Source organism: Crassostrea angulata, chromosome 6, assembly GCF_025612915.1.
Source record: "Crassostrea angulata isolate pt1a10 chromosome 6, ASM2561291v2, whole genome shotgun sequence".
Taxonomy (NCBI): Eukaryota; Metazoa; Mollusca; class Bivalvia; order Ostreida; family Ostreidae; genus Magallana; species Magallana angulata.
In genome coordinates, this window is record NC_069116.1 from 33,332,833 (window position 1) to 33,346,256 (window position 13,424).

The 13,424-nt window shown below is 34.1% G+C and overlaps 1 protein-coding gene across 1 annotated transcript; it reads right to left on the reverse strand.

Moving 5' to 3' along the window:
• Nucleotides 1–23: 23 nt before the first annotated feature.
• Nucleotides 24–11,840, reverse strand: LOC128189882 (DIS3-like exonuclease 2). The gene is made up of 24 exons (XM_052861669.1): nucleotides 11,733–11,840; nucleotides 10,826–11,111; nucleotides 9,817–10,597; nucleotides 9,322–9,365; nucleotides 8,880–8,948; nucleotides 8,429–8,482; nucleotides 8,076–8,177; nucleotides 7,460–7,750; nucleotides 7,064–7,211; nucleotides 6,883–6,967; nucleotides 6,543–6,642; nucleotides 6,228–6,384; nucleotides 5,963–6,075; nucleotides 5,555–5,662; nucleotides 5,210–5,386; nucleotides 4,960–5,096; nucleotides 4,374–4,497; nucleotides 4,081–4,140; nucleotides 3,859–3,945; nucleotides 3,569–3,716; nucleotides 3,155–3,285; nucleotides 2,913–3,017; nucleotides 2,470–2,637; nucleotides 24–185 (listed from the first exon to the last, which is right to left on the reverse strand). Exons 2-24 carry the CDS (start codon nucleotides 11,024–11,026, stop codon nucleotides 99–101), a joined length of 3,477 nt encoding a protein of 1,158 aa, XP_052717629.1. The 5' UTR covers nucleotides 11,027–11,111; nucleotides 11,733–11,840; the 3' UTR covers nucleotides 24–98.
• Nucleotides 11,841–13,424: the final 1,584 nt, after the last annotated feature.

The window sequence follows — 13,424 nt, forward strand, 5'->3', positions numbered from 1 at the left end:
ATATATATATATATATATATATATATATATATATATATATATATATATATATATATATATTCATGGTTCAGTTACATTGCACTATGTCTGTTTAAAGATTAGCTGAGATCCAGATTGTCCATTTGAGTACTTAATTCTGCTTCTGGCTGCTGCTTCTTTCTCTTGTGGGGTGGTTTGATTGTGACCTAAAACAGGAAAAATTAAGAGGGTTCAATGTCTATTACATGTACACATAGTTTCAGACTAATCCTTAAATAAGTACTGTACATAAAATACAGTAACATATTACATGTACAGTCATGTACATGTGTACATGTACTTCATATTTTTGTCTTTTCATCTGTAAAACTAATACCGTATATAAGGTCAATATTCTTGTATTCATCCACTTGCACTTTCCATTGTTAGGCCAAAAAAAATTAATGATTTGTTTCTCAGGCACCGCCGCATCAGTAAAATCATCGCCGCATCAAACTTTTTTATCGTTATTTTTCCGGATTTTTCATATCTTATCAATATCGGTTTTCTCTTTTATAAAATCAATGTAAACAAACGCTCAGAATAAAGGCTTGACTATGTCAGTAAAAACGTTATTTTATCTGACACATCTACCTATTGACCAACCTAGGGGGCTACTTGGGCTAAATACAAGTTTATGTAAATATAAGTACTCGTTTTGTGGTCGGTAACTTCGCCAGAATTTCCTCAGAAAGAGAGGTTGAAGTTGCCCTGTATTCTGAGTTTACGATCGTGAAAGTTAACCCCAAAAGCAATAAAATGATAATCATCTAATTCAAAAGACATTTTCATAGCCTAATTTAAATCTTGTTGTGATTAATAACTAGCGACTGGCTTATTTTTAGAGGTTATAACTACGGTTGATGCATTCTCATACTGTGCACTGAAAATTACAACCGATGTTTATAACTTTAGGTGCTGATATTACAATTAGTTAGTAACATGTAATTAGTTAATAACTCTGCCAAGCTCGTGCTAAAATAATCTTAAAACCGTTTGTCTACAGTTATCTTTAAAATAAAACAGATCAAACTATATGACGGTTGTAATTGGGTCAAAGGGTTGGACTAATACCTCCAAAATACACTGAAACACATAGACTGATTTCGTTTGTCATTTAGCCAACACAATTACGAAACATTTCATCTACAAAATGTATGAATACATATAATGAATTAAATTTTAAAAAATGGATAAGATTTTAATTTTTTAAGGGGTTGTTTTATTTTTAATTGACTTGCTTTTAATCCAATTTAAATTAAGGTTGAATCTGTATATTCTATACATGTATTATCATTAGCATTATGCCATTTTCAAAGAATGGAAGTCTACCTGATTTCTCAAATTCCTCCCTACTTTTCTGTGAGGGAGAATTTCAGAAATGAAGTCTTCCTAAACTAAGTTTGCTCTAGGTAAATTGGTCCCTGTTAACACTACCACTGAAATTTCTCTGTTATCTTAAGAAATTGAAGCCTCTGTGATATTGCCTAATAGCAGGAATAAAGGACAATTGTATTGTTTGAGAATTTTATGATGACTAATTTACTTTTGCTTGATTTCTGGCCTCAAGGCACTGGAGATTGAAAAGAAAACACCCCAAATGAATGCTTTACTTGATAAATTTTTATATGGCAAATTCAACTAGTGAAATGCCATAGAAATTCCCCTATTTCAGTTCAGACTTGTGTTGTTATGTGGAGGGGAAAGATGGGCTGCAAAATGAAGCAGGGGCACAAACCATTTGTCATGTTTGTTCAATTGCAAAAACTCAACCTTTGATAAGGAAACAGAAACAGCTAAAAAGAACAAATTAAAACAAATATTTAAACTTTGCCAATGTATCAGCTTGATGAATATCTGCTGATGAGTACACAAATAAATCATAAAATATGGGTTAACGTCATTGTAAATTTTGTCTTTAAAAAAAAAAAAAAAAAAAAAAAAAAACCCTGCCTGCCTCATCAAATTTTCAAAATTTTGGCCCGAGAAACTAATGATTAATTTTTTTTGGCCTTACATAAAAGTCGGTTTTGAAATACATCTATGTTATGAATTTACCAGTACCCAGTTTCAAAATCTACCTTGGAGGGTAAAGGGAAATGGAGCAAACCAATCCAAATTGCATGTGTAGGGGAAGTTCATATTCTCAAAGACTTAAGTTTCATGGAAAAGTAATATTCCTTGTTTTAGGGATTTATTATAATTATAGACTTACCATGCACTGTAACTAAAAAATTCATAAAGACATTAAAACCTCTTAGTCAAGTACCTTCTGTAGGGCTATCAGTAACTGTTATAAACTCAAGACTTACAGCTGTGAAAATCTCTTGTAGGTCCAGTACCTATAGACTTACCATCCACTGAAGTGGAAGCTCTCTTAGGCCTAATATCTATAGACTTACTATTCACTGTAGTGTAGATCTCTTGTGAGCCTAATACCTATAGACTTACCATCCACTGTAGTGGGAGTTCCCCTGCTGCCATCACACAGTCGACCAGAGAGAAGATGGTGACCTGTTCCTGCACACTTTCCCCGCCCTCCTTCTCCGGATTCCAGATTAAGGTCAACACTGACTCCTTCTGTTCTTTTAAAAAGGTCTTGTCCTTTATGTCCAGTTTCTGAAGGGGAGAAAAAGGATATAGCAATTATGGCATGTTTGTCTTGCATTTTTCATTTCAGTCTTGGGTGTGAAAGAGTATATCTAGATCATTTTTCAAACATACACGTACATGTGAAGTTGCTTATTATGCATAAAAATGCAAATAGAAACATTTTCCATCAGTTGGTTCCAGAATCAAGTTAATGGTTGTGTATCAAATTGATATGCATATACATATGTATTTAAATGTGAAACCATGTAGCAAGACAAGTGCATATTTGAATAAAAACTTACATCAGTGTAAACTCTTTTACTGACTCCAAATTTCAGAATGAAGATGTCAAATGACTTGTCATATACACCCATCACCATAGCTCTCTCTTCAAAGGGACCAGCTTCCTGCAACAGTGATTCAAATTATTCACTCAAAAACATAATATTCTTTGGATTCATAAACCTCTCAAATCTTCACCATAGTGTAAATATCCATATTACATGGTTTACCTTAATGACACATTTGGATTGAAAAGAATTACCTTGACAAACACCGAGAAGTAGAGGTCCACAGACATTTCTTGGACTCGCTTGGAGTTGGTCTTTTTCTCATTACACTGCAGGGCCTGTTTGTTTATCTCTACTGGAGAAAGTTTGATTTCTGGAGTATACCCTGCAAACAAACAGAAAAGCCCTGTTGAGCTACATGTACCATGGTACATAAATAATGTTTAAATGCTGGAATAATTACTGATCAGTACAATATCATACGATGCATTACATTTATTTCCAAATGAGGTCTTCCAATTTCTGTTTTCACATGTTTATATACCAAATTCTCCCCAATGAAATTTAAATGTATGATCATATTTGCAAAATATGGACAAGGACAACTTCCTGTTCAGATTATTTCCTTGGCTAACCTCTGCTACAACAATTAAAAATGCACAAAGTACCTAGGACAGCTGAAAGTGTTCTGTGTACCAGGACATCGGCGTATCGTCGGATGGGGCTGGTGAAGTGGGTGTACAGAGGGACGTTCAGGGCATAATGTCTGTATAGTTCCTCATCCTCCAGGCAACCGGTGCAAAAATACAGAGCGTTCTGAAACAGACACATCCTCTTATCTCTGTTTTACTGATAAGCATATTAACCAATAGTAGCAGACCAAGTGCCATCTCAATCATATAATAAATTCTTCTGTCAGTAAGATTTGAAATTCAGTAGATTTATCCAAATGTCTTACCTGCATTGGTTTGGAGCACATACTGACAAGCACCTGCATCCTGGCCCCTGAGAATTCATCATTCCCTAAGTAACTCCATAAAGACCTCTGTCAATATTGAAACAACAATGAATAAATACATGTACATGTACATGCAAAATGTCATTATCTGTCTAACATATGATACATGTACAATGTGTAAATACATATTGTCCGATGAACAAAAGATTTCAATTGTTTTACCTGAAGAGTCTGTGAGCTGGTGATGTCAATGGGGACCCCAAGGCATTTACAAAGGTCTCTCTACAAGAAATGCATTATTAAATGAATTATAGTTCAAGCAGAGTATTTCTGAAAAAGTTTAGTCGAGAACGATACAGATGCCTGTTCAGCAGAGCAGGTACTTGAAAGCACTTGCCAAAATTCTATATTTCTGTTACACAAATTTTGGCAAGCGCTCATAAGCAGCCGCTTTTTTAAACAAGCTTTGGGATACATAAAGAAGAAATCAATTCTTTGATTGTGAAACTATTTACCAGATCCTCCATCATCTTGGATTTGGGGGGAGGGTGACGCCTCAGTAAAGCCTTCTGGGGGAAAGTTTTGTATGTCTTGTGGGCCACTGCCATGTTGGCCAGCAACATGAATTCTTCCACCAGTCTGTAAAGAAACAGTATACAATGTGAAGGGGTAAAGAGATTGAAATGAGTTGGAAGTCTCATCCATCCTTTCCTTAATAATGTGTTTTAACCTTGATTCCTGGAATATTTCAATGTTTTGACTTGGTCCAATGAAGTTAAAGATAATAAGGTTTGACTAAATTTACCTGTATAACCATCAGCTCATGGTACTTTGATTTCAATATTTTAAATACAAGAAGCTCTGAAACTTGTACATGTACATGTAACTGTTGGTAAGTTTGATGTAATTTATAAATCAAACATACAATTCAAGTGATCTTACCATCTTCTACAGGAGTCAAATTATGGTTCAGCAGAAGATACAAAATGTTTTATAAGTTACAACATCACTTAATTCTCATTTACAGTGTTTTTTGTAGTTACATGTACCAAGTACATGCACAATAAATATGTACTGACTACAGCCACAATGAGATCAGACCTGTTGCTGTCCTTCTGCTGGTAGATACTGTAGCCATTGGGAAGCCCTGTCTCATCGTTCAGACAAAACTGTAGCTTGACCTGATCCAGCCTCAGAGCCCCACTGTCTGCTCGATTCTTCCTTAATTTCTGTGCGATCTATTTTAAAGGGAACAAAAATTCAATGGTAAAATCTAATATTTTTTTAAACATATACAGTATCAGTATGGTATATGAATCTAGTTTTTGGGGGGAAACTAATGAAGGCATACCTTGTGTAGATTTAGAGTTCTCTCCTTAATCTGCTGCACAGAGAACTTTTCGGATATGGGTGGTAACTCTTCAATAGTCCATTCCTTGTCTGGCTGCTCTATGAATCCCTGAGCATGCTCGTAAGCCAATTTACAACAAGACTTTATCACAGAACGACCGAACCACTCCTCATAAATCTATACCATACAGAAACAAAATACTGTAACTGAGAAATAAAGCTACTTATTGTCATTTTCTTGAATTTTTTTATGATATTAAAACCAAACAAATTTTAATTAAAGTAATGTAACATAGCTTGTTTACATCTTAAATAACTTCTAATTAATTTATTTTCAGTGACCTACCTCCCCTTTCTCTGACATTTTCCAAACTACAGAAAATGTTAGTCGATCTTCATCAGGATTCAAACTGCATAGTTCCTCACAAAGAATTCTGGGTAACATGGGAATTACCTGAAAATGATATCAATTTCAATTTCTCTGTAAAATTATCCCCATATATCTGTTTCCAATGTATGTACAGTAAAACTCGTTTAGTACGAACACAGATATTGCAAATTCACTGATATGCGAAGTCATCATGGATCCCCAGCTATGTAAATTTAATGAATTTCTTATACGGTTATAACAAATTACGGATATAACGAAGTAATTTCTTAGGTCCCAGTGATTTCGTTATAACCGAGTTTTGCTGTACATGTTTATGCATGTGTAGTATTCCTAAAACAAAGATTTACAATCATTATCACAAACCTTTTGTACTAAGTAGACACTAGTGGCTCTGTGACCTGCAATTTTATCCAAAATTGTTCCTTCCTTCAAGAAGTAACTAACATCAGCAATGTGGACACCAACCTCAAAATTACCTGGTGAGTACAGAGTAAAGAGATCATAACATAAGCCTTTGATTTGTTTATAACTGAAGGAGCTAAAAATACATGTTTACATACAGAAAATCAGAGAGAATGACACAGATTACTCAAATCAAGAAATATTTAAATTCATAATGCCTCCTTACCATCAGGTAACTGTTCACATGAGAGAGCATCGTCCAAATCCCTTGCTGTGGAGGGATCAATGGTAAATACACATTGGGATCGGAAATCCCGTCTGTATTCATATTCTTCCGCTGGAATTCTCCAAGGTAATTGCTGGACAGGCAGACTGTCTATGGCCTGATTAAGTAGAAATATATATTACATTCTTAACTCAGTGCACAAGTAAGTGTTAAATGAGTTATATATTAGTTCCAGCACAGTAATAATTAGATGCTTTCTCATTCTACTTTGATGCCTATAATATGTAGCATCTCTAGAAATCTACAAAAATGTACCTCCTGTGGAAATTCTGAAAAGTCCACATCATTTTCGATCAGCATTCCTTCTGTCTCTGGCTCTATCTCTCCTGCCTCTCCCAGGCTCTTCATCAGGGACCTAAAACAATCAAGAAACAGGTTTCCAAATGTAAAAATTGTGTATATATTTATTTGAAACTTATTTTTGTAAATTTAATCTGAATATCACTATCAAATACTTAACATGAAATAAACTGTGATGAATGTCACTTTCAAATTTGTGATATTTATTTCACAAAGAGAGATATAAAAACAGTCTTCCATTGTAAACTGCATGTGTACATAAAAGTCATTTTCTCTTTCTATCTAATGAACCTACCCAAAAGCCTGCATATTGTCCTTCCAATCTACAATCCTACAGATGAACAGAGTGTTCTTGTGGTCATCCGGCCGTTCATAAAAATCTGCAGAAAACAGTCAGTAAAGATGGAAACGTACATAATTTCAAAACATTGCATTCTAAAAAATATATATGTAAGAAAATGTAGGTTTTTAGCGACCTTTGGGACACTCCGACATTGGTACCCTCATGCGAGGCATTCTGGAGTCGATGGGTCTGAAGAACGCCCAGTCCCTGCTTTTGTCTGTCATCAGCATTATGTTTCCTGTGCATGCTCGATTGTTTCTCTTCTCTATAATTGCTACAACCTGCAAAAAATTTACATGTTTCAAGATGAAAATTTTTAAAAAGAAAGGGTCGGAGAGAAAAAAACTCTTTGAGATATTCGAAGATTCAAGATGGCACATTTAAATACATTGAAATAACTATTTCTTAGGTCGCCCAACTCTACGTGTGATCCCACAGTATACGAGATATCAATTATCTAAACTGTACATATAATTGCATCTAAAAATGATTAAATTACAGGTGATTCCAAATCAAGCTCCTCTCTTACCCTGGCTGTTGGTTGCAAAAGCTTGTTTTCCAGGTCATCATCTTTTTCTTCAGAGTGAAACAGAGATTTGACCACAGGGCTGTTGTTGGTGAGAGCTCCCTGCACGGACAAGTACTTTTTCTTGGGGGTGTTCATTTTGCTGTCAGATTTTCTGCCATCATTGTTTACATTTGTGCTGTTCCCAGTCGCACCTGTGGCAACGTCACCTGATTTCATGGAGCTTGACACTTCTTCCTCACCGTTCCTTTGTCGATGTTCTTCATCTAGATCCGTCAGATGTTTCTCATGAACCTTTAAAATACACAGGTAAAATGTGCTTTGAAAATACATACCAGAATAATGCAGGTTTCACCATACTGATACAGAAATATTTCGATGTAAATTCTTTTTTTATGAACCTTATAATTCCAATACAAAAAATGCTTTCATATCAGTAACATTTGTGATTAGCTGCACTGATACATAAATACAAGGAAGTGAATTCAATTCTTACTTCATTAACCTTAAAATTCCTGAGGAGAAAAACTTTACATTGTTTACCACACTGATACAAGGGTGTGTACAATTCTTTTTTTTATGAAATCGCATAGCAGAAGATTAAAGTAGGTAGATTTACCCTCCACTCCATCTTATCCTTCAGCTGGATGGCCACAATATCTCCGTGAAAGGCTCTGTTCCTGTCTTTGGTCCCATGAATAAGGACATCCCTGGTACCATCCTACACAAGACAACAAAATATAAATCAAAACATCAAAAACATCATAAAGTGTGACTTCAGTCAAAAAGCTTGACATTCTATAAACTTAATAAAAAACGACAATTAACCAGATTTTATCATTAGTAAGTTCCTACATTAAAGTTGTATTGATAATTAATTTACAAATAATTGGTCAAAATGAAAGATTAATTTAGATGAAAAAACATTGTCTTTAAACTTTAACCTTGGAGTTCTACAGATCTATGACTCACTGGGTGATCAATGAAGCACTCTTCATAATTCTTCACATTAATCCTAAATTGTCCCTGTAAAATACACAATGATAAATAGTAATCCAAATTCCTATGCAAGCCAAACCAAAAAAATATGAATTTAAAGTGGCTAACTTGTTTTCATTACACATGTTTTTGCACAATCTAGTAAAATTAGTGTATTTATACCTACTAAGAAATTGTTTTTAAAATACAATAATATTTATGATATTGAACACAATAAACAAAATACAGATAAAGATATTTAGAATTCATAAGGAAAATCTAATTTTTTAAACAATTTTTATGCAAAAAAATCATAAAATCGGCCTCTTTAAGTAAAATCATTGATAAAAAGCATACATAGAGTAGGCCTATTAGTAATTAAAATATCTTTTATATAATCCTATTAAAATTAAGTTAGAGTTTTTAGAGCTGAACTGATTTTCACCTGTAGCAGTTCTCCTCGCTTGAGTCCAGCAGAAACCTCCTCTTTTGACCAGTATGGTTCAAACGCTGGCTAAAAACAATCAATAAATATATTGATAGTATAAATCAATACTTATATATTATTATATACATACAATAAATGCATACACATATACAATGTACATATTTAAATAAATTCTTGGGGTTTTTTCTCACTTAGTTTGATTGGCTAAAATTCATTATGCATCTACATGTAGTATTTAGTGGGTACATGTATTTTACAATGCATATTACATATGCATGTATAAATCAGTTCTTATTTGATGTAAAACACAATTTGGCTGGTTGAGGCAATAACTTTATATTATTTACAGCATATGAAACGAGCTGCAAATGCCACATTGATATCAATAAAAGTCAAATTTTTAAAGAGAACAATCTGCATGCTATAAGTCTGTATATACCTGGAATTTGGAGGATTGTCCTCTGTTGTTGTTTTGCTGCTGGCCTAAAGTAATTAAGACATTTTGGTTAAAATCCATGTACCCAAACATATACAGATTTTTTTAACACAAGTTTCAGAATCTTCAGGGTCTGATTTTTGTCACTAATACATGTAAATATGAATCCATGTCCTTGCAATGAAGTTCAAAGCAAGAAGTTTAGTTCTATAACAATAACTTCACATAAAAGTGAAACAGTGAAATTATGCATTCATCAAATTTGTAACAATTAAAAATTTCCGTTCTCCTTTCACTTGCAAGTAAAGATAAGGGGTGGTTTTTATAGTAAAATTACAATGTACATGTACTTTTACATAAGAATAATCTTTTTGAGTTAGCTTTCCAAATCTATATTTAGTAATTCTTATTTTTATTCAGATGTATAAATTTCAAAATATTTTCTGAAGATTACATAGGTTAACTCATAAAAATAAAAAATACATTTTAAAAACAAACCTTTCATGTTCTGTTTCCCTCTATTATGTCCCCTTCTCTGTGAATTGTTGTCCAGTTTCTCACTTAATTCTTTCTTAGGACCTCCTTGTGGATTTCTGCCCTTAGTGGACTTTCCACTTCTTGGTCTACAGTCTCCACTTTTCTCTGCTTCTGGCTCATTGTGTTTACTTTCATTTTCATTTCCACTTGTAGATCTACTTTCACTTTCCTTTCCATCTTGTTTATATTTGTTTCTTTTCATTTTCTTTCCACTGGATTCTTCCTCTCTACTTTCTAATACATTGTCTACGAATTCTTCATTCCTTCTATTATTTTGTCTACTTTTCCCACTTTTGGGCCTATCAGTTTTGTCCAGCAGTTCTTTCCTTTTATCTCCTTTCATGCCTCCCTTTTCATTTTTCTGCCTCTCCCCTGAGCTTTCAGCACCTTGAGGATTCTGTTTAGATTTTCCACTATCTGGCCTTTTCTCCGACTTACTTTTGGCACTCTTTTCTCCATCTTTGAATTCAGCCTGTGATCCAGCAACCAAATGGCTGTCATTTTTGCCAACATTTACACTTAATGAACTTAGTTCACTTTTTACATCTGGGTATGTTTCATTAGAAGATTTAGAACCATCACTTATGGGAGTACTAGAGGCAATGTTTCCTGTCGGAGTGGTATCGTCCATTCCACTACATTTTCGTCCCTCGTTCTCTACAGATCTCTGTGTGGATTCCACAATCATCTCACAAACCTTTTTCTTCGCTGCTTTTGAAGACTTCTTCTGTTCTGGATCCTCCTGCAAAACATAACGTCTTAACATATCTTTTTACAAAACTATAACATTGAGGGGAAAAGCCCTCCAAGAAGACACATTCTTTGAGGATTTCATGTGCAAAACTGAAATGCATTTCAATGCATGTTTTTGGGGGGGTCTTAAGCTTTTTTCAAAAGAAAGCAATTTGACAAAACATGTATATATTCATGGCGTCAGGATTCAGGACTTGTTTTATATCAGAATACATACCATATTTCTTGGTGATTTCTTCTGATGCTGTCTTAACAACTGTGTATAACTGCCTACTTTCTCCTTGGGTTTGCTGGTTTTTGCTTTTGTATTATCTGCAGATGGGGCAACTGTCTTTGCATTGTTCTGGGAATCTACTACTCTGCAGTTATCAATTTCATCTTTTCCAAGAAGTTGACTATTTGTATCCTTGGATGCCATTTTCTTTCTTTTCTTTTGACCTGAGTAAGAATACTCGGCACTTAATGTTGCTTTAACACCAGAATTCAACCCTAAAAAAATCAACCTGAAAAATAGTCCATTAAATTTTTGAACAGGAATGCATAACTAAATTCATTACTGTGAACCAACTTTTATTCATGTCAACTTTTTTATTTTTTGGCTTGCTGTGTTTTATTATGAATCGTAAAGTCTTGTCTATACCTGTGTTGTTATATACATTGACACACCAAGGACTGGTTTGCGGCAAAAAATATTTGCAACAATGAGGCTGCCGAGAACCCAACAAAAATTTCTCGCACACAAATTAAAGATGGTTTACAGCATACTTGTATGAAGTGCTTACATTGTAGTCAAAAAACTAATATAAAAATGTTTGGGTGCATTGGTAATATAATATTAGAGTTTAAATCAATATCAATTTTGATGAAATGGATATCCTCACATTTTTGTTGATGTATTGACCCTAACAAAGTGAACAGGTCATGCGGAGCTACATTACTATATGTTAGGGGGAACCTTAAATTATTGACAATGTGGGGAAAAGTGACTTAGAGTGTTGATTGTAGGCTTTTCAAATTCAATGATGACAACGGTCATTTGTCAGAATGCAACAATTTAAATGTTTCGAAGTTCAACACGCTAATAATATAGAAATAAAAATCAAAATTATCAATTTTATAACTACCTGTTATTGGATTACGGTGATTGTGTATGGAATACACGGCACAAAATGCTGCCTTACACAACGTTGCAACATCTGATTTATCAAACCATATTGTAGCAGACGAGCACCTCGAACCCGATCTTAATTGAACACCCCCCCCCCCCCAAAAAAAAATAAACAGCCCAATAACGGCAAAAAACAACTTCATGCTTCATAAACCGTATCAAGAGAGAGAGAAAGACAGAGAGAGAGAGAGAGAGAGAGAGAGAGAGAGAGAGAGAGAGAGAGAGAGAGAGAGAGAGAGAGAGAGAGAGAGAGAGAGCCTGAGAGAGAGTACATATATAATTTTTGGGTTTGTTTTCTCGTGTAAATGACAACCAGACATGCTACCAAACAAGGATCCCCCCCCCCCCCCCCAAAAAAAAAAAAAATTGTGTTATTCTCGGGGAGTGTTTTGGTATTGATCACGTACATGTACACCCACGCACCAAAATGTTTATCTTTTTTTTTTCTTTTTTCTTTTTTCCCTTCATATCTTATTGAAAACAACAGGCACGTAGCATCGGGGGGGGGGGGGGCCCACTTTTTCTCGCAGCAACAAATTTTTTGAAATTTACATATAAAAAATGGAATTATCATTGAGTTGGCCCCCCCACTTTTTTGGGAGTATGTAAAAAATTGATATGAAAATAAGGAAATGAGTAGTGAAATTGAAGTTATATAGTAAGCCAGCCCCCCCCCCCCCCCCCCCCCCCCCGGATTAGGATTTTGAAGATTTTGGGAAACATAGCATTTTCCTTTTTTTTTTTTTTTTTTTTTTTTTTGCTTGTCAAGATTTTTTGGATGAGTCTGGCCCCCCCACTTTCAAAAACGATGCTACGTGCCTGAACAAGACTTAGTTTTAAAGGTTTCTTTTCAGTTCTGATGTTTTTTTGGGTTTCGTTTTGGGAGGGGGGGTTGTGGTCCGATTTTGAAGAAATTGATATCAAAGTAGATTTTGACATACATTGAAAAAGTTTTTTGATCTCTCATTTTTATTAGAATTTAGATTATTTAGAATTTAATTCATTATAATTTGATATTTCAAACACAACAGTAAGATATTTTTAAGAGCTCAACTATTTATCTTTTGAAATATGCGAGCCGAAAAATCTTACTTTGGATTGTTAATATCAACTTTCAGGAACAAGAAGGTTGGAAAAATATATAGTAAATATGATGCTTAAAATCGAGAGAAATTCTAAATTTATCAAGCCAGGTCTTTTAAAAATTGGTCAAGGGGTTACTTTCCTGAGTTAATGTACAAACCATTAACTGTGGAAAGTAAATTGAGTCATGCCATCGGATTAAAAGAAGAATTTGATAGAATTACTCATATACACGTGACGTAATGAACTTTTTTTTAAATCAAGATATTCAATAAATATAATTCAAGTGAATTTGAAAACAAAGTTTTTCTCACGACAAAATAAAATGTTAATTAGTAAGGGACAATTTTTAATAATTCATTCAAAAAATATTGGTTTTCAATGAAATATATAGTGAACAGAACAAAAAATGACATACTTTTGGCACCCGAGGGTATACATGTATGTTTTCATGGTAACCACACGCAATGATAAGGGTTGTTGTAAATATTTCCTTGCATTCATATATGTACATGCATTGTGATAGTATTTTAATTATGCAAAGACTGTATGTGTATATAGTTTG